The sequence below is a fragment of the Ictidomys tridecemlineatus genome, chromosome 8, assembly GCF_052094955.1.
Source record: "Ictidomys tridecemlineatus isolate mIctTri1 chromosome 8, mIctTri1.hap1, whole genome shotgun sequence".
Classification (NCBI taxonomy): Eukaryota; Metazoa; Chordata; class Mammalia; order Rodentia; family Sciuridae; genus Ictidomys; species Ictidomys tridecemlineatus.
In genome coordinates, this window is record NC_135484.1 from 27,607,743 (window position 1) to 27,629,499 (window position 21,757).

The 21,757-nt window shown below is 36.3% G+C and overlaps 1 protein-coding gene across 7 annotated transcripts in view; it reads left to right on the forward strand.

Annotated features, from left to right (window-relative positions):
- The window catches only part of Map3k5 (mitogen-activated protein kinase kinase kinase 5), a 210,060-nt gene that overhangs the window by 92,307 nt on the left and 95,996 nt on the right, over positions 1-21,757 (forward strand). For all 7 annotated transcript variants that reach the window (XM_078019065.1, XM_078019061.1, XM_078019062.1 and 4 more), the window contains one exon: positions 13,849-13,961. In XM_078019065.1, the coding sequence (XP_077875191.1) occupies positions 13,849-13,961 (113 nt within the window). The remainder of the gene's footprint in view (positions 1-13,848; positions 13,962-21,757) is intronic.

Genomic DNA, 21,757 nt, shown 5'->3' on the forward strand with positions numbered 1-21,757 from the left:
TAAAGCCTGTGATGTAAACCAGGAGCCTTGATCTACATTCTAAAAGCAAAAGGCCATATACTTTCTTAACTGAGAGACTTTAAAACAGGAGATGATCCATAGAAATATTACACCAACAGGCCTTAGAGGCTATAGAGGTTCTAATTTATTTTTCAACCTAATCTAAAAAGAAATAACCATGAAATGGTTTTGGTGAACTCATATGATTACCATGACTGACTTAGACCATTTTATTATGTGCAGTATTTGTTCATGTAGGTAGAAATAATAGTCAATCCCTTGACGCTCAGAGGTTTGTGTGTGTGTCATTAACTCCAGAGGCTTACAAGAACCTTGTCAAGTAGGCAAAGCTGATGTTTTTCTTTCCACTGCTCTGTGATTAATAAAATCCCAAATCTAACTTCTTTAGTTGTTTTGACTACATGGTAGGCTCTCTTCCCTGGAGTTTACAGGAACAGCCATTTCTAGAAGTGTCCATACAGTTTTGTTGAAAAGGCACAGACTGTTGGGAGATTGTCACATGATAACCGTTGCCTTGATACTGGGAAAGAGTTTCATCTTAGGCAAATTTTTAACCTTTGGGAAATCCAGTTTTCTTATTTAAAAACAGTAATACCTGCTTAGATGAGATAGAACACTGTTGACATCCTACAAGTACCAGAATAGCTAACTTCCATGAGTTTAAACAGTAAAGAACCTGTGGATCTCCTGAAACATGAAGTCTAGAAGTAGGACTGGCTCCAGCGCCTGGTAAGCAGCAGCATGAAAATATTAGCTCAGTGCCTGTTCCTCACCGTTACCGTGGTTACGCTTTCTTAGGGTTGCCAGGTGGCTGTGGCCATTCCAGGATCAATCTCCAATGTCGAGGAAAAAGGAGGCTCTTTCCCTGCATCTTTATTTTAGGACTAAGAAAACATGCTCACCAAGAGTATCCCAGACATTCCTTCATACATTTAGGAATTCTGTATCAGCCCAGTGTTGCACAGGTCACCAGGAGGAAGGAGCAGGACACTAATCTCTTTGGGAGGCATGAAGGCTCTTTAGTGAGCATTAAATGAAGAAACATATGTTAAAATCCTGGAATCTAGTAGGCAGTTAGTGTTATATCCTTAGTGTATAATATGTACAAAATATCCTGTATTTCTTTACATATTATTACATTTATGCTTGTTTGACATGAACATTGGTTATATTAAATTTCCCTTTTCCTAAAATATTCCTAAGAGTAGAGTACTCTTTATCTTCTTTCTGGATCTGGCTAAATGTTTTAGCCAACAGGGGAGAATGTGTAGGTTGTGTGTAACTTTCACACAGACTGCGTTTGGATTTCATATGCCAAGGCTGTTGTGGGTCACGTGGGATGTGCAGTGCCTGCTTAAAGTCACTCTTGGTTCTGGAGAAGATGATGTTCTCATTCATAAGGGGAGATAGTCATTTTCAGAACTTTGAAAGGGAATTAGGTACCTGTACTGTATAATCATGTCTTTCCCATTATAATGCTGAAAAAGATCCATGGCTGGAAAATTAAAAGCAGTTAAGCAGCATTAAGATCTTCATTTTTTCCACAGTAACTTGAGAAAGAGCAGAGAGCCTTGCCTTATCAACTAATTTTCTTTGACGTCAGTGATAGTGCTATTCAAACAGTAATGTGTGCCTAATAAAGATTTAGTTTTTACATTATTAATAGTGTTGGCTTTACTTTGGAAGAGTTATGTAACAAACCAATTGACATACAAAGAAAGATTGATGTCTATTTTCCATTTGCCAGATTAGCCCTCTTTTTTTCCTGCCATGACTTCAAGATAGCCTTTATCAGCATTGTCTCTATTTCCATTACCCTCCTACCTTCCCACCTCCAGCTTGATCTCACCATCATTTCATTGACATTGTTTTTGTTTAGTTCTTTATTGTGTATATCAGATGAGTTTCCAGGTTTGGGTTGATTTTTTTTATTTTTAGAACACAAAGCCTGAAGAGGTCTTTGTAGCTCAGCATGATGCCCAGCTTCATAGCTCAGCATGATGCCCAGCTTGCTGGTGTCCAGATGTGTCCAGATGTCGATGGTTCCTAAGGGTCCAGGAGTTCTAGGATGACCTAGAGCTTTGGTAAAATGCAGTGTTTCCACAGTCGCTTTGTAAACAAGTGTTTTGGGACAAAAGCCTCAAGCTTTGATTATGATTAATACCACTTTCAGCAGATGGCAGATTGGGTGAAGACATGTTATATAGCATGACCAAGTCCAAGTCCAAGAATGATAATGTGTGATATGTCACCATGGAGGTACTAATTGTGGCTAGTGAATATTGAGCACCTAAGGAGAGCAACCAAGGCTTGCTCTATGCAGTTATGTTATCCAGGGAATGAGTAGAAAAGCAGATGTTTGCCAGGTGTTATGATGAAAAGGAAGAAGAATATGCTAGAAGAAGAGGAATTTCACTCAGTGACCCACAGTGATTGTTGCCAAATCTGGCAGAACATCAGAATGTCTAGGGAGGTTTTCAACAATTGGAAATTCTTTGCCCATGAAGATTCTTCTTTAGCAGATCCATTTTGTTAAGTAGATTAATCATTATTGATGCATATGATTGTTCTTCTTTTGTTAAATAGTGGATTTTCCCCACATTTTCCTGTTACTCCCTCCCTTTATCTTAAAATTTTATTCTTCTTCATATCTTCAAAGATTAGGTCTAAACCCCTAACCCCAACCCTTCCTCCCCTTCCGAGCTCTCCCAAGTGGGTCTCTTCCCATCTTTCCAACCTTCTGAATATGGGTTTGCATTTTAATTTGAAACAATTGGGGCAGTTATTGAAGGGTATGTGTAGACTGGTCATAAATATATGAAAACTATCCACTTAAGGGGTTTTAAATAAGGACAAGTTAAAATCCTGAACTTTTTGTTTTTGTTATTATTTCGAAAGAGATGAGAGTGTTTTGTCTTGGGCCCAGTGTAAAAGTCACTTTTCTACACTGATGTTGAGAATATAAATTGTCCAGATCTTTCTGGATAGCAATTTGGCATTATGCATCAAGAGTTTTGGTATAATTCATGTTCTTTGATTAGTTGTGTCATTTTTAAAACTATCCTTAAAGAAATAACTGATATGGGAACAAGGTTATGTTTGTAACATTCACTACATTAAATTTTATGGTAACAAAAAATTAGAGGAAACCTAAATGTTTCACAGAAGGGAAATTGTTAAACAATGGGTAACATCTCCTTAAGACAGAATATAATTCATTTTTCATAATTCAATTTTCATTCAAAATTGTAGGGTTGGATTTTTGGATTTTTTGCTTGGTTTTGATGGTGGTAGTAAAAATATACATAACTTACAATTTGCCATTGTAATCCTTTGTAAAAAAAATATTTTCTTCATTGTCAATGGACCTGTATTTATTCTACATTCTGTCTCTGAGTTTGACTCTTGCAGGTACCTCATTTAAGAGATACTTGTTTTGTGATTTCTTATTTCACTTAGCAGAGTATTTTCAAAGTTCATGTTTATTGTAGTTTATGTCAGCATTTCATTCCTTTTAAAGGCTGAATAATATTTCATCATATGCACATACCACATTTTGTGTATCCATTCATTCATCAGCAGGAATGTGGGTTGTTCCCAACTCTTTTATACTGTAAGTACTACTTCTGTCAATACTCCTTGTACAAATATCTCTTTCAGATCCTGCTTTCATTTATTTATGGCATATTCCCAGAAGAAATTTAAAGCTTTGAAAAATGTTTCAAGTAACAAATTAAAGAACATTGCAAAACTAGCACAATTCTTTTTGTAGGAAGAATTTATGTGCACTATAAAAGGAATGGAAGAAGAATTTGGGTTTTTAAAATTTTCTTCCTGAATTTTCTATTATAATAATCCTCCTTCTCCAGATTAGGTCAACAAGGTGATTTGGTACTCGTTTTCTGCACATGCTGTCCTGCTTTGCCTCTTAGTTATTTTATGAGTGATAATTTCCCAGTTATCCCTAGAGCTGTGAAGCATCATGAAATTCTAATTTAATTATTTGTTTCCCACTGAAAGAATCACAGCTGTTATATCACAAATGAGCAAAAATGACAGCTAAAAAGAAAGAACTTGAGTTCAGTATCTTGAGTTCAGATGGTCTTTAGCTAGAAATAATCAATTCAAGAATATTTCTTTTATATCTGAGCACAGATGCAAAAAAGTGAGCTAAGTCTTTATTCTGAACACTTCTTTACTCACTTCACTACCAAGGACTTATTGCTTTTAATGCTCAACAATCAGGTGAGAAAGTGCAATGATACAGTAGCTTTTGAAAAAAAAATCTATTACCTCGAAAGTTTCATTCATTTAAAATATAATAATAAATCACATTTAATACAAGAAGTATTACATTTCAAATGTAATAATGAATCAAAGAATGAAAAATGTTTTCTCCTTTTCAACAAATATTTTGTACAGAAGTAGAAAAAAAATCAGGAGTGAAGCTGGTCATGGTGGCACATGCCACGTGTGGCCCAGAGGCTGAGCTAAGGCAGGAGAATTTCAAATTCAAAGCCAGCCTCAGCAACTTAAAACCCGAAGCAACTTAGTGAGATCCTGTCTCAAAATTATAAAGGGCTGGAGGTATATCTCAGTGATTAAGTGCCCCTGGGTTAAATTCCCTAGGACTCCCTTCCCCTAAAAAAATCAGGAGTGGAATTAACTTTAACTTCAGCTATTCTCTTAAAATGTGGATGTCAGGTTCCTTTCCTAAGATTTATTTCTTTAATGAAGTTTTCTCTAATTTAACATTATTCATGTCTAATAATTTTATTTCTCTATATTTATAGTTTTATACTATTAACTATTTATAGATTTCCATATGTATAGACTTATATGTTGTTCATGTTAATTTATCTTCTTGCTAGTTATATTATAAAAATCCCCACCACCACCACCATAATGGGGATTAACCACCAGAGAAGCGCTATTTATTTACTTATTTATTTATATTTTGAAACTGGTTCTAAGCTACCAAGGCTGGTCTTAAATTTGTGGTCCCCTACCTCAGCCTCCCAAGTAGCTGGAATTACAGGCATGAGCCACCACAGCCATCTAAATTAGGAAATTTTTAAAAAATGTTTTTTTAAAAATTTGCTCTAATTAGTGGTACATGACAGTAGAATGCATTGTGACACATTGTACACAAATGGAACATAACTTCTCATTCCTCTGGCTGTACATGGTGCCCAGTCACACCAGTAGTGTAATCATACATGTATGTAATAATGTCTGTTTCTACCATCCTTCCCCTTCCCACAGTCCCTCCCCTTCTATCGCTCCCCTCTGCACAATCCAAAGTTCCTTCATTCCCCACCTCCCCAATATGGATCAGAATTTGCTTATCAGAGAAAATATCTGGCCTTTGGTTTTTTTTTTTTTTGGATTTGCTTATTTCACTTAGCATGATATTCTCCAGTTCCATCCATTTACCTGCAAATGCCATAATTTCATGCTTTAGGCTGAATCGCATTCCATTGTGTATATGTACCACATTTTCTTTATCCATTCATCTGTTGAATGGTATCTAGATTTGTTCTATAGTTTAACTATTGTGAATTGATCTGCTATAAACATTGATGTGGCTGTGTCACTGCAGTAAACTGATTCTAAGTCTTTTGGGTATAAAGCAAGGAGTGGGATAGCTGGATCAAATGTTGGTTCCAGGTTTTCTGAGGAATCTCCATACTGCTTTCGAGGGTTGTTGCACTAACTTGCAGTCCCACCAGTAATGTATGGGTGTGCCTTTTCCCCCACATCCTTGCCAGCACTTATTATTGCTTATATTCTTGATAATTGCCATTTTGACTGGAATGAGATGAAATATTTTTAGAGTAGCTTTGATTTGCATTACTCTAATTGCTAGAAATGATGAACATTTTTTCATGTTTGTAGATGGATTGTGTTTGTTCTTCTGTGAAATGTCTATTCAGTTCCTTAACCCATTTATTGTTTGGGTTATTTGTTTTTTGGTGTTAAGTTTTTTGAGTTCTTTATATATCCTAGAGATTAATGTTGTATCTCTGGTGCATGTGTTAAAGATTTTCTCCCATTCTTTAGGCTGTCTCTACGTTATTGATTGTTTCCTTTGCTGAAAAACTTTTTAGTTTGAGTCCATCAAATTAAAAATTATTGATTCTTAATTTTACTTCTTGTGCTTTAGGAGTCTTATTAAAGAATTCGGATTTAATGCAATTTCTATTAAAATTCCAATGACATTCTTTATGGAAGTAGAAAAATCAATCATGAAATTTATCTGGAAAAATAAGACACCCAGAATAGCCAAAGCAATCCTTAGCAAGAAGAGTGAAGCAGGAGCCATCACATTACAAAACCTTAAACTACACTAAAGAGCTGCAGCAACAAAAACAGCATAGTATTGGCACCAAAACAGACATGTAGATCTATGGTATAAAATAGAAGACAGAGAGACAAACCCACATAAATACAGTTATCTCATACTAGACAAAGGTGCCAAAAACATATATTGGAGAAAAAAATAGCCTATTCAACAAATGGTGCTGGGAAAACTGGAAATCCAGATGTAGCAAAATGAAATTAAACCTGTATCTATCACCCTGCACAAAAATCAACTCAGAGTGAATCAAAGACTTATGCACCAGAACTTTTAATATGCTGGCAGCTGATTCTCCTAGTTTTGCCCTGTCTGTAAACATCTTATACCTTTATTTTCTTTTATTCTGCTAAAGATGTCATTTCATTGCCTTCTAACTTCCATAGTTTGCATTGCCAAGTCAACTAGTAATTTTATTGCTCCTTGGAAGGCAAAATATATTTTTCCTGGTTAATTCTAGTTTATTCTCTGAAGTCGGGTATGGTGGCACACTGTCATCCCAGCTACTCAGCAGGCTGAGGTGGGAGGATGACTTGAGGACACAGTATCCAGAACGGCCTGGGAAACATAGTGAGACCCTGTGACTCAAAAAAAAATTTTTTTCTTTGTGTTTTCTGTGTCAGCACAAGAATGTGAATGTTTTATCTTATCCTGCTTGAGTTTGGTTCAGCTTCTTGAATATGGGGGTTGATGTTTTTATCAGTTTGAGAATATTTTATCCCTATCTTCAAATACTTCTTGTGGCACAGATTCTTTCTTTTCTTTTCTTCTGGGGATACAGGAATACATACGTTAGACTATTTAACGAGGTCCTATATGTCCCCTAGGCTCTGTTGTGGGTTGTTTCTCCCTCTGCTTCAGTTTTAATATTTCTATTAACATGTTTTTCAGTTTTACCCAAAGTATCTTCTCTTCTGTTTAGTCTGCTGTTAAACCCATGCAGTAAGTTTTATTTTCAGGTATTATTTTAGTCAGCTTTTCCGCTGCTATGACTAAAAGACACAGTAAGAACAATTTTGGAGGAGGAAAAGTTTATTTGGGGGCTCATGGTTTCAGAGGTCTCAGTCCATAGACAGCCAGCTCCATTCCTTGGGGCTTGAGGTGTGACAGAACATCATGGTGGAAGAGTATGGTGGAGGAGAGCAGGTCAAGAAGCAGAGAAAGCAGTAAGCAGAGAGAGCTCTGCTCATCTAGGGGGGAAAAAATGTGTATATATATATATATCCAGTGACCCACCTCTTGTAGCCATACCCTACCTGCCTTCAGTTACCAACCCCTACCAGAGGATTAACACACTGATTGGGTTAAGGCTCTCATAACCTAATCATTTCTCCTCTGAGCCTTCAAACATTGTTTCACACATAAGCTTTTGGGGGACACCTCATATCCAAACCACAACAGGTATAATATATTTTAGTTCTAGATTATTTGATTTTTTTTTTTAACAATTCCAACTTCACTTAAGTTGCTTCTTTTTTCATCCATGTTGTTTATCTCTTTCTCCATTTTTTTTTTACCATATTTCTTTTTTGGGGAAGGGGGTTACTGGGGATCGAACCCAACAATGCATTACCTCTGCGTTACATCCCAGCCCTTTTTATTTTGAGACAGGGTCTTGCTTATTTGCTGCGGCTGGCCTCAAACTTGCCGTCTTCTTGCCTCAGCCTCCCAAGTGACTGAGATTACAGGTGTGCACCACCACACCCCACTTTCCTCACCATATTTCTAATCATTCTTTTAAAGTTCTTCTCTCCAAACCCGACATCTAAATTATCAAACAGTCACCTTTTCCCACCTGTGTTGCTCTTGTTCATGGGTCACATTTCCCCGGCTCTTTGCACATCTCCTAATACCAGACATTTTGTATTTCAGAATTATTGAGACCGAAGATGATTTTATTTTCTCTCGCAGAGGCCGTCCTTTCCTCTGATAACCAGATAGGTTAAGAAGTGGTTTACCTCAACACACGCAGTTTGGTTGGAGTCTGGGTTTCAATTTTAGTTGACTCAATCTATCTCAGCTGTGTACCTGTTTCTTGGTTGTGACCCTCTTTGGCTTTTGGCTGAGAGTTCAGTGGGTCTGTTATCTCCTGATCTCTGAAATACCATGGGAGATTTCATGCCTGCCTTTTGGGGTTTTGCTCTTTATTCTCACATATCCCTTAGATCCAAATTTTGGTAAATTCCCTAAAAGGGAGAACTTTTATAGGTATTTTGCAGCCTCCTTTACCTAATGGACTTTACTCTTGAGCACTATCAGAAATGGGGAGGCTTCACCTTGCCATCCCAGCCTTACTCCACCACCAGCCTCTTATTCAACCCAGCATTCAACATGTGTCTCCTGGAGAGAACCGGAACCAGAGGGCAGAGGCTCCTCCAGTTAAAACCCCCTGCATTTGTCAAGAAATCCACTAGTCCCTCATTTTCCTGATGGGCAGAGTTACTCTGCCTCTGCCAGGGCTGAGTCTAATCTTTAGTCAGAACCAGCTAATGCAGCATGGCCAGCAGCAAGGCCTCTCATCTTGGAAGGGCATGTCCCCCTCTGGAGTTTTATTTCGATGATTTTGTTGTTGTTTCCATAGATCTTCAAAGTCTATAAAAATGTGTTTTTGGTATATATCCCTCTACCCAGTTGTTCTGGCAGGACTGGGGCTTCCGTGTAGAAGCCAATACTACCTCATACCAGGAACAAGTTTTCCTCTCCATGTTCACTGTTCTTCTACAGTACAGAAGTCTACTTAGCTTTCCAACATTTAGAATATACTCTACTCCATATTACCCTGTGTATTATTATTGGAAATTTAGACTTTTTTTTGTCTTGTAACAGATATTCCTGTAATTAAATTTATGATTATGTAGTTAGTGCTTTTTCTTGGTACAAATTGGTAAATAAATGTATAATTGCTGTGCCAACAGATATACATAGTTTTTTTTTTCTTCCATTGGGTCTTTTTAGTTATACGTAGCATTAGGATTGATGCTGACATAATTATAAAAGCATGGAATATAGTTTGCTCTAATTCAATCCCCAGTGCTTCCTGTTTTCCTCCCCTCCTCCCTGTCACTGTTCCCTTCCTTCTACTCTGCTGATCTTTCCGCCATTTACTTTTAGTTTGTTTTTTTTTTTTAATAGTCAGTGTCTTGTGAATATACATGATAGTGAGATTTATTCTGGTATATTCATATATGTGCACAGGGAAGGAAGGTCACATTCATTCTGCTGTTCTTCCTTATCCTGTCTCTTCTTCCTACCCCTCAGTTCCCTTCATCTACTCCACTGATCTTTCTTCTATTTTGATGGAACCCCCCCCCACACACACATATCTTTTCCCTTTCTACATTCTTCTTTGTCTCCCCCATGCCCCCACCCTTCTTTTGGACTCATTTCTGCAAACCAGAGAAAACATTTGACTTTCAGCTGAGTCTGGCTTATTTCATTTGGCCTGATGGTCTCCATTTACCAGCAAATGCCATCAAGTCATTCTTCTTTATGGCTGAGTTGTTCTTTATGGCTCCATTGTGCATATTTACCACATTTTCTTTATCAAGCAAGGGAACAAATCACCTCAAACAGCCCAAAACATTTCAACCACTGACTCTTTTGATCTCACAGTGGAAGAGATGTCAGAGAAGTAATTTGGAAATCTCATAGTTAAAATTCTAGATTTTGATATTGGCAAATATCTGTTAAGAAATACTGTACTTTCACAGTTTATGAGAACTCCCACTTTTCCTTTGTGACATATTAGTGATATACAATGAGATTTTACTTCTTCAGTAATAAGCCTACATGCTACTTTAATCTCTGGAAAATGCAGGAAATGTTAAGATTTTTTCCTCAGTATTCAGGTTGCTGTCATGAGATGATGTAAGCCCTAGAAAAATAATAATGTTATTGATATTTGCATTTTTACTTAAATGAAAATATACATTGTCTATAGTAGCAGAAAAACAGACATAAGCTCAAATATTTATTTTGTTTGTTTGGATACATAGGAAATACTCAGTTAATGTTTGTTTTTTTAAATATATTTTTTATTTTTTTACATGACAGTAGAGCATATTTTGAAATATCATACATAGAATAGGTATAGCTTTTTCCAATTAGGATCCCATTATTGTGGTTATACATGACGTGGAGTTACATTGGTGTTACATTCATGTATGAGGATAGGACAGATATGGGCAATTCATTTACTGTCTTTCCTGTTCCAATCCCCACTCCCTTTACTTCATTCCCCTTTGTCTAGTCCAATGAACTTATAATCTTCCTCTCCCTTGTTGTGGGTTAGCATCTGCATATCACAGAAAATATTCTGTCTTTGTTGTTTTGGGACTGGCTTATTTCACTTAGCATGATATTCTCCAGTTCCATCCATTTATTAGCAAATGCCATAATGTCATTCTTCCTTATGGCTGAGCAATATTCCATTGTGTATACATACCACATTTTCTTTATCCATTTATCTGTTGAAGAGAACCTAGGTTGGTTCAATACATTGGCTATTGTGTTGAGCTGCTTTAAACATTGAAGTGGCTGCATCACTGTCGTATGCTGATTTTAAATCCTTTGGATTTTAACCAAGGAGTGGGATACAGGATCCAATGTTGGTTCCATTCCAAGTTATCTCAGGAATTTCCATACTGCTTTCCAAAATGATTACACCAATTTGCAGTCCAACCAACAATGTATAAGTGTACCTTTTCCCTCACATTCTCGCCAACATTTATTGTTGCTTATATTCCTGGTAATGTCTGTTCTGACTGGCGTGAGATGGAATCTCAGTGTAGTTTTGATCTCCCATGTTCTTGGATAGGAAGAATTAATATTATTAAAATGGTCATATTACCATTTTATGCGCTATACAGACTTAATGCAATTCCTATTAAAATTTCAATAACATTCTTCATAGAAATAGAAAAAGCAGTCAGTCACAAAATTCATTTGGAAAAACAAGAGGCTCAGAATAGCCAAAGCAATATTTAGCAAGAAAAATGATGCAGGAGGCATCACAATATTAGAACTTAAATTATATTCAGAGCAAGAGTAATAAAAAATGGCATGGTATTGGCCCCAAAACAGACATGAAGACCAGTGAACAGATTAGAAGACACAGAGTCACACCCACATAAATACAGTTAACTCATCCTAGACAAAGGCACCATAAACATACATTGGGGAAAAGATAGCCTCTTCAGCAAATGGTGCTGGGAGAACTGGAAATCCATATGTAGAATAATGAAGTTGAACCTCTATTTCTTCCCCTGCACAAAACTCAACTTAAAATGGATCAAGGGCTTAGGCATTAGACCAGAGACTCTGCACCTGCTAGATGAAAATGTAGACCCAACTCTCCACCAAGTCAGCTTGAGAAGCAACTTCTTCAGTAAAACTCCTAAAGCACAAGAAGTAAAATCAGGAGTCAATAAATGGGACGGTATCAAACTGAAAAGGTTCTTCACAGAAAGAAAACAATCAAGATGATGAACAGAGACCCTACAGAATGGGAGGAAATCTTTACCACCAGCACCTCAGACAGAGCATTAATCTCTAAGATACACAAGGAACTCAGAAAACTTAATACCAAAAAACAAATACCCTAATCAATAAATAAGCTAAGGAACCAGACACTTCACAGATGAAATCTCTAGCAATATCTCTAGAAATGCAGATCAAAACTACACTGAGATTCCATCTCAGTTAATATTTGTTGATGTGCATATTTTGCTTTTTGAATCTTCCTTTCTATATCTTTAAGAGTAATATTTTATATTCTTTGGTTTCAAGGAAAGCAAAAATTTGTTGAAAATATTGTGTATGTTCATGTGAATTAGACAAAAAAATATAACTTCTGTCTTCTCCTAAATCTATTTTTGTTGGAACTCAACCTCTGAACAGAGACCAAGATAAGATTTTTAAAAATCAAAGATTTTTAAGTCATATCTCTCCTTGATATGACTTTGAATGTCAGCAGTCTGGCACATACTTTTTCCATTTTAAGATGGAAACAGTTATACTTCTAAAAAGATAAACATACTTTTTCATCACCTGTAGTGATGAAGTTGGAAATTTTTTTTTTTTTTTATATTCCACAGGTACAAAACTATCAGAGCCAACTAGTTAAGATGAATATTTGTTTGACTTTGGTTTCCATTTAGAGATGTTTGTTCAACTTAACCCATTAAGCCCCAAGTTTTCAATTCTGTTAACATAATAAATATTCACATGTTTATTGGCATGAAAACTGAGACCCTTAAAAGAGGCCCTGCATCCTCAATATTCAGAAAAATATATCTCATCATCTTTTTGTTGATGTTTAACTTATTTTAAAATATGGGAAGTGTTAAGTATATTTTAAAAAGCCAATAATATTATACATACGATTGTGCCTACCATCATTTTTGCTATTTCTGCCTTTCATTTACACAGGGATGCTTTGAGTCGGGATAGCCTCTCTGTTGGTATTATAATGTATTTCTCTTACATAATCTGTTTTTGGATCTTCAAATGGTCACTTATTAGAAATTTAGTCTTTGTATTTTCCTCACTATGATTTTTCTTTAAATAAAGATTTCAGGGGCTGGAGATGTGGCTCAAGCGGTAGCGCGCTCGCCTGGCGTGCGTGCGGCCCGGGTTGGATCCTCAGCACCACGTACAAACAAAGATGTTGTGTCTGCCTGCCGATAACTAAAAAATAAATATTAAAAAAAAAAAAAAAGATTTCATTTTTTTATGCGTTTGTCTCAGATGGACTCTAGTAGTCACTGGGATATTTATTTTCATTTTCTTCTCTGCGGGCCCATTTGAAATAATATTGAATATCATTGCCTGTTTAATGATTTATGTGTGGAAGCCCTTGAACGGCTCCTAGGAAGTGTTACCTTGAAAATACAGTGCATATTCAAACACTGAAGTCCTTTCAGATGCTGAAGTGTTTTCAAAGGTTGATATTCTGTTTCATGCATATTCAGAAATGGGTTCTGATACTCTTTGAGCCAAAATTAGTATGCAGAGGCACAATCTCTGATTTTCTTACTTTCTTCCTGTAATTGACAGTTTTTGTTACTTCAATGTCACTCTTGTCCTTTCAGTATGTTCTCCAGATGACCCACTTCCATGCTGTGTCTTCTTAAAGTATATTTAGGGGTTTCATTTTTTTTAACCTTATTTTTTGTATATTTGTGCATTTCTAGTAGACAGTTGAGATGATTTTTTTTAAAAGCCTGGGGTCACTAGGTTGAGGGTACATTAAGTAGGGGAATGAAACAGGGATGGGGACAAGGATATGCAGTTACTTAAGCATTTAATCCTAATAGCACACTGGACTCTGGGGTGAAGGCCAGTGGAATATTTTTTGCCCAGGCACTGGAGTTATGCAAACAGAAGTCATTGCTCACCCACGGTTTCATGATTGAGAAAGTAAACTTGTACATTTGGTCTTTTTTTTTTTTTTTCTTTTTTTCTTTTAGGTTCAAAAAGGCATTTGAATCTGAGCCAACACTACAGTCAGGAATTAATTACGCGGTCCTTCTCCTAGCAGCTGGGCACCAGTTTGAATCTTCCTTTGAGCTTCGGAAAGTTGGTAATTACAGCTTGATATTTTACGTGGAAATCAAGAAACTAGGCCTAAACTTGGTACAAGGAAACAGAATCATGAGTGGATAAATTCTTTTGCTATCTCATCTGACTTCCTGGGGGAAAAAGGTTTATTATATCTCCTTGCTTCAAATTTCATACTATGGTATGAATTCTGATGAATTCTGATATTAGAATATAGTTCAGGTTTTAGTTTATTTTACTTGTTTCCAAAAGCCCCTGTTTAACGTTTATTGTTCTCGATTAAATCAATATTGATGATATTAGTTGGGGGCCCTGCATTCAGCCACCGACTCCCAAATAAGGTAAGTGTTTTGTGGAACATCAGTTTCCTTTTTAAGATTGTGTTTTCCCAGAGCTTTTTAAAATAAAAATGAAAATCATACCTCTGTTTCCTTTTTCTGTTTTTTTAACACACCCATCCCTGTGGCTTCATGGATGTTGGTAGTGGAACCTCCAAAGTTCCTGGAACAGGTCAAGTAGATGGCAGTCTTGGCAGTGACTGGTCCGTCTCTGAATTGTCATCAGGATAAAGTGTGCATTTGTGACTGGTCCGTCTCTGAATTGTCATCATGATAAAGTGTGCATTTGTCTCTTATCTGTAGACAGTGTCCCATCTGCTGACCTGTTTTTGGAATCTGAAAAAGGGTGTTTTGCTGGGTGTGGTGGCACATGCCTGTAATTCCGGCAGCTCCGGAAGCTGAGGCAGGAGATCACAAGTTCAAAGCCAGCCTCAGCATCTTAGCAACTTAGTGAGACCCTGTCTTAAAATAAAAAGGATAACAAAACAACAACAACAAAGAAACCCACACCAGGCTGGGGATGTAGCTCAGTGGTAGCTCAGGCACCCTGGGTTCAATTTCTAGTATCAAAAAACAAAAACAAAACAAAAAATTAGGTTGTCTTTGTAGATAAATTTTGAGTGATTTTTCTTCGTTTTTGATTTTGACTTTTTAAAAAATATTTTTGGATGCTAGAATACCATCTGTGGTAATCAGATTTTGTTCTCTTGAGTGTCTGACTGCCCTCGTTCCATAATAACTCTTGGAGGAGTTATTATTACAGACATAGAAGTCTTTGGCTTTAGTTTTCAGAAGGGAAAAAATTGATCTTAATAAAGCTATGCATTGTAGAAAAAAATTTTCCTTTAAAGTTTTAAACTGGGGAGTGTTCTAATTTTCTTTAAAGAAAAATGAGTCCTGGGCTTTTAAATATTATTTGGGAAGCATTTATAAGATATTCTTATGTAATGTTCTGGGAAATTTTTGCAGGAAGATAAAGTTTGAGTATAGTAGTAATTTTTTTTAGAGAAAGAGTGAGAGAGAGAGAATCTTTTTTTTTTTTTTTTTTTTGTAGATATACACAACACAATGCCTTTATTTTTATGTGGTGCTGGGAATCGAACCCGGGTCGTGCCCGTGCTAGGCGAGCACCCTACTGCTGAGCCATAATCCCAGCCCAAGTAATAATTTTTTTAAGTCTCAGTCTAAAAGAATGAAAAAATAACTTATTACTACTAGACTGTAGTGGTATTAAAGGCAGAAAGCTCTATTTTAAATATTTTTTTCACTGGTAAATGAAATCAGAGAAAATATATTACAACTTGTGCTTTTCAGAAATTAGAGAAAAATATTGTATTTAAGATTTATTTTAGATCTCTAGCCAAAACCCTTTTATGTTAATAATTTTTATTGCTCTGTTCTTAGAACTCAAAGTGAAGTTTGGTCAAAGAGTAAATTCTCATAGGATTTGACATTGGTTTTACATTTATAGGTAAAGCAGTTAATACTTGCTTGAAAAATATACATTCTAAGTCTCATTTTGAAGTGGAGTAAAAAATAAGACAGTCAGCAATCCAAGGTTTGAGGAATTGTAACATAACATTGCAAAGTAAACATAACTTTTAAAAACTCATAACACATGTTGAATAAGTATTTGAAAATATATGAAGTTGGATTTAAAATTTTGGAAATTTTACAGCATGCACAGATTTAAGATATGACTTTATGATGAATTTTTAGCTACTATAAGAACTTAGCTTAATAAAAACTATGTTTTAGCCTTCTGTAATACTGTGCTATACACCTAAATGGGGTATGCCATTCAATAATGAAAAAAGTAGTTCATTAGCATAGTTCTTTTCAATCATAAATTAATGCCAATTAAAATAGGTTGATTTTTATATATTAAGATTAAATGGGTTTTCAAGGTGGTTGGTTAAATAAGTTAGTGGGACAATATTATAATGATATTAATAACATAATGAAAATAAAACTAATGACATATTTAGTGTATTTTAAAGATATATGGTTACATTTTTTCATTAAACACTCTAATCAAATTTTTCAGTAATTTATGGTCTTCTTCCATTCTTTCTGTTGGTCACTCCAGATACTCAAATTAGTCTGAGTTAGCTGGATGGGGTGGTATACACCTGTAATCCTAGCAGCTCAGGAGTGTGAGGCATGAGGGTCACAAGTTCAAGGCCAGCCTCAGCAACTTAGATAGACTCTGCCTCAAAATAAAAAATAAGAAAAGACCTAGGGATTGTAGCTCAGTGATACAGTCCCCTGGGTTCAATCCCCAATACCAGCAAACAAATTAGTTCAAATTACTGAAAAATTAATCAGATTTTTCTTTATGAAATCCCTTCTTTAACAGCTTTTTGAAATTTTATTGTATTTACAAAGGGAAAACTATTAAAAATTAAAATGTCATAAGATGAACACTGAATCTGAAGCTTTCTAAACATATATCTTAAGTTTAAAATCTCAAATGTAAGAAATTATTCTCAAGTGTTATGATATGTTGCCTAATGTCTCTATTGGTCCATTTTCTGTTACTAGAACAAAATACTTGAGGCTGGGTATTTTGTAAAGAAATGATGTCTATTTAGCTCACAGTTTTGGAGGCTGAAAGTCCAAGATTGGATGGTGCCAATGATTTTGTTTTTGTTGAAGGACCTCTTGGTTATAATACATCATGGTGGATGTCATTATGGTAGGAGCACCTGTAGAGGGAGGGATCACAGGAAAGCAAGAGAGACAGGAAGCCAGAGTGTGATTCCAGGATCAGGCTTATTCTTATTTAGCAACTCATTCTCATGAGATCTAATGAACATCCCACGAGGACTACCTTGATCTTTTCTGAGGACAGTGAGGACAGCATCTCCCATGACCTACTCCCTCCCCCTAGGCTCCACCTCTTCAAGTTTCCACCACCTCCCAGCATCCCTGCACTGCAGACTAAGCTGCCAGCTCATGCACCTTTGGAAGACGCCCTCAAACCGTGTCCAGACCTTAGCAGACTCTTCATTCTAGTTGTGTTTGCTTAAGGTTATGACTAACTGCCTCTGGGGCTATTTTACTTTTCCAGTTTTGGAAGAGTCATGGATGTTTAGACTGTTGAAAACTAGGATTTAAAAGTGCAGAACCACATTTTGCATCTTTTTTTTCTTTTTGGGCTTTATAAGCCTTAAAATTAATATTCAAACTTTTAGCTAAATAAAAGATGATTCTCTCTCGTCTTCTGTGGAATTTTTCAACTATGAGACATTTTATGGGAGAGGTTCAGAATTATAGGTTTGGATCCCCAGCAGCAATATGATGTGGTAAAAGAACACGGTTTGGAATTGAGACAAAGCATCATTTGAATCTCATTTTCATGAGCATTAAAAAATTATTGAATATAAAATTTATATTGCCAAATATAAAAATGAGTCTGTAAGATAACCCAGAAAAAAATAATCAAAACAAAACCCAAAACTGTCACCAACCACAAAACAATTTATTTTTTGTCTGTGGAGGGGGGCCACCTTCTCAGAAAACTGGAAATTGTAGGGGAAGAATTAACTACTTTCCCTTCCTTTTTAGGAGGTACTATAGTTTATGCACTCAACGCCACACATCTCTTCTTAAAGCATGCTGCATAGCAAATGTATTTTTCAGGAGAATACATTCTTCAAATAAACAAAAGAAAATGCTAGTAATCAATTTGAAAGAGAGATAAAGTTGATAAAGAGGGTGATGTTACAATAATTGGTTCTGGCAAGGATGGTCACCTTGCCTGCTGATATGATAAGCTACACAGAATCTCTTGTGAAATATTCCCTCTCCCCCTCCCCTTCTCCCTCTATTTTGGTACCAGGGGTTAAACCCATGGACACTTAACCACTGAGCCACGTCCCCAGCCCTTTTTAAAATTTTTTATTTAGAGACAGGACCTCCTTAAGTTGCTTAGGCCCTTAATAAGTTGCTGAGGTTGGCTTTGAACTTGCAATCCTCCCACCTCAGCCTCCTGAGCCACTACCGGACAGTACCCCTGCTATTTTCAAAAAGTCAATGTCATGAAAAAAATAGACTGGTTAATTATCTAAAAAGATAGAGACACTAGAACCCAAATTCAGTTAAAGTGATCTTTTATTGGATTGTGGTTTAGAAAAAAAACAAAACTGCAGGAGGCATTTGGGGAGCAATTAGGAAACTTTTCAGGATTAAGTAATAGATACTGTTAGGGAATTATTATGTTTATTAGAGGCAGTAATGGAATAAGATAGAATCAATTGTTAGGTATCTTGTAATGTTTATGAATGAAATGTCAAGATGTCTACGATTTAATTTGTGATGGTTCAGTAAAAATATACAGGGAGGTGAAATAATAGCAAACGTGAACAATTAAAAATATGATCATTCGCTATAATCTGTATATATATTTGTTTTTTTTTTTTTTTTACTTACTAGGTAGTGAACCCAGGGCCTTGAGCATGCTAAGCAAGTGCTCTACCACTGATATACACTCCCAGTTCCTCACAGTAGCATATTTTCTACTTTAATGTCTGGTTAAACTTCTTTGTAATGGAAAGTTAAAATGAAAAGATTCTAATCCTTCTTTTTATGAGTTGTGTGATCTTAGATAAGTTGCAAAACCTCTCTGGGCTTGGTTTTCCTTGTTGCAAAAGGGAGATATGCTCTGGCCTCATTGTGTTGTGGACGGGAAGAATTAACATCTTCGACTTGAATAAAGCTAAAGATTATTGTGCTAGTGAACTTTTTGTTGGTGTGATCAAAATACCTGAGAAGAACAACTTAGAGGATGAAAGATTTTGTTTGGCTCCTGGTTTCAAAGGATTCAATCCATGGTCACCTGTCTCCAAGGCAGAAATACGGTGGACACGCATGGCAGAGGAAAGGTGCTCAGTTCATGGTATCTAGGGAGCAGCCAAAGAGAGACAGAGACAGAGAAAGGGAGGGGTAGGGAGAAGACTAACTCTTCCATGGCATGCCACAGCGACCCTCTTCCTCCAACCAGGTCCCATCTCCCAGCAGTCCATCCAGCCATCAGTGATTAATCCCCTGATGAGGTCAGACCCCTCATGATCCATCACTTCTCAGAAACTCCACCTTTGAACCTTGCTGCATTGGGGACCATGCTTTCCACATGAGACTGGGGATATTCCAGACCCAAACCATAACAGTTATTTTGTCTTAAGTATGTTTTTCTAGGAGGTAAAATTATGATTCTCAGGAAATATAAAATAGACACATGTGAAAGATTTTATTTAACCCAGTGTTTTAGTCAGCTTTGTGTCATTGTGACCAAAAGACCTGATGAGCAAGAAAAGACATTTTGGCTCACAATTTCAGAAGTTTAACCCATGGTCAGCCGATTCTATAAGTCTGGACCCAGGGTCAGGAAGCTCCACTGTCTAGGGACAGAATATATAAACCCCAAAGTTATACCCATGGTTACCTACTTCCTCCAGCCACACCCTGCCTGTCTACAGTTAGCATCCAGTTAACCCACCAAAGGGATTAATCCACTGTTTATGTTACAGCTCCCCTAATCTACTCATCTCACCTCTGAACATGAGCCTCATATCTACACCATAACACCCAGTTTATGTGGAAACCAATAAGAGTCGATATCCAGTTCAAAGAGCTTTTAAGAAATTGAGGTATTCACAAATAACCAACAAATATATGAAAAAAAAGTTCAACATCATTAGCAATTAGGGAAATGTAAATCAAAACTACTCTGAGATTTCATCTCGCACCAGTCAGAATGGCAGTCATCAAGAATACAAATAATAATAAATGTTGTATAGGCACCCCTTGGCATTTACCCTGAAGAATCAAAGTCCTCCTACTACAGCAATACATGTAGACCCATGTTTATAGCAGCACAAATAACAATAGCCAAACTATTGTTTGGGACCAGCCTAGGTGTCCATCAATGGATGAATGGATAAGGATGATGTGCTATATATATATATACAAGAGAGTTTTATTCAGCTATAAAGAAAAATGAAATGTCATTTGCCAGAAAATGGGTGAAACCAGAGACCATTATGTTAATAAAAATAAGCCAAACTCAGAAGGTCAAGGGTCATATGTTTTTCTCATATGTAGAAGCTAGAGAGGAAAAAGTAAAAGAAAGGTGTGGGAGGGGGCTGGGATATAGCTCAGTTGGTAGAGTACTTACCTCACATGCACAAGGCCCTGAGTTCAAATCCCCAGCACTACAAAAAAAAAAAAAAAAGAAAGAAAGAAAGAAAGAAAAGAGAAAGAAAAAAAAAGGTATGGGTTGAGCTCATGAAAATCAAAGTGAGATCAGTATAGGAAAGGGATCAGAGGTGGGAGGGATGGGGGAAAGGGGGAAAAGTACTGGGGAATTGGCCAAATTATTCTGTTATATTATGTATTGTATAGATGTATGAATATATAACAACAAATTTCATCATTATGTAAAACTGTAATGCACCAATTAAAAATTGGCAAAAAAGAAGTTGATGTATTAAAAAACAAATTAGCAAAGAAATGTTAGGATAAGATTTCTGAGTTTAATTTTTTTTTAAAAGCTGGTTTATGTCCAACAGGTCATAAATCTTAGGGAGTATCTATTTCACTAGACAGAAATTATTTGCATCTGTACTGGACAGAAATCTACAAATTAACAAGTTCTTTAAGTCTGGGAAGTAGTAAAGTGACTAGCTGCACTTTGCCTCGACTGTACGTGAGTGATCTGTGCCCCCATATGGGCTTATTTTTGAAATGACATGCCCTACTTTTTTGCCCTAGTCCCAAATCTCAGGCAATATTTTTTTATCTTTGATGTATTGTATACTAGTGGCATTGAACAAGTCTATAAGGACATATTCTTTTTCAGCAAAAAATGCTTTTAAAATGCATGTGCAAACTTCTCGAGAAGCGATTTCTTTATATAAAGAACAAAGTTGGAGGACTCACATTACCTGATTTCAAGCCATGATAGAAAGTTACAGTAACAACCAACAGTTATCTGTCAGTCTATAACTTTATAAGAGTATAATTAGTGTTTTTATATATAAATCATTAGCTATTGTGGCATTATTTGTTCTTGCAAGATATATAAACTATACATTTACTCTTCAACTGACAAAGTTTCAGTATATAAAACCTAAGTGGGGCTGGGGAAGTGGCTCAAGCGGTAGCGCTCGCCTGGCATGCGTGCGGCCTGGGTTTGATCCTCAGCACCACATACAAAACAAAGATGTTGTGTCCACCGATAGCTAAAAAATAAATATTAAAAAATTCTCTCTCTCTCTCTCTCTCTCTCTCTCTGTCTGTCTCCCTCCCTCTCCTTCTCTCACTCTCTCCCCTCTCTCACTCTCTCTTAAAAAACAAACAAACAAACCTAAGGAACCTTCTGTTTCAAATTACTTAAGAATCCATAATGTAATAAGAGAAGGAAGGATGTTATCCAGCAATGTCTTTAGTATTATTACCTTTTAATTTATGCATATAT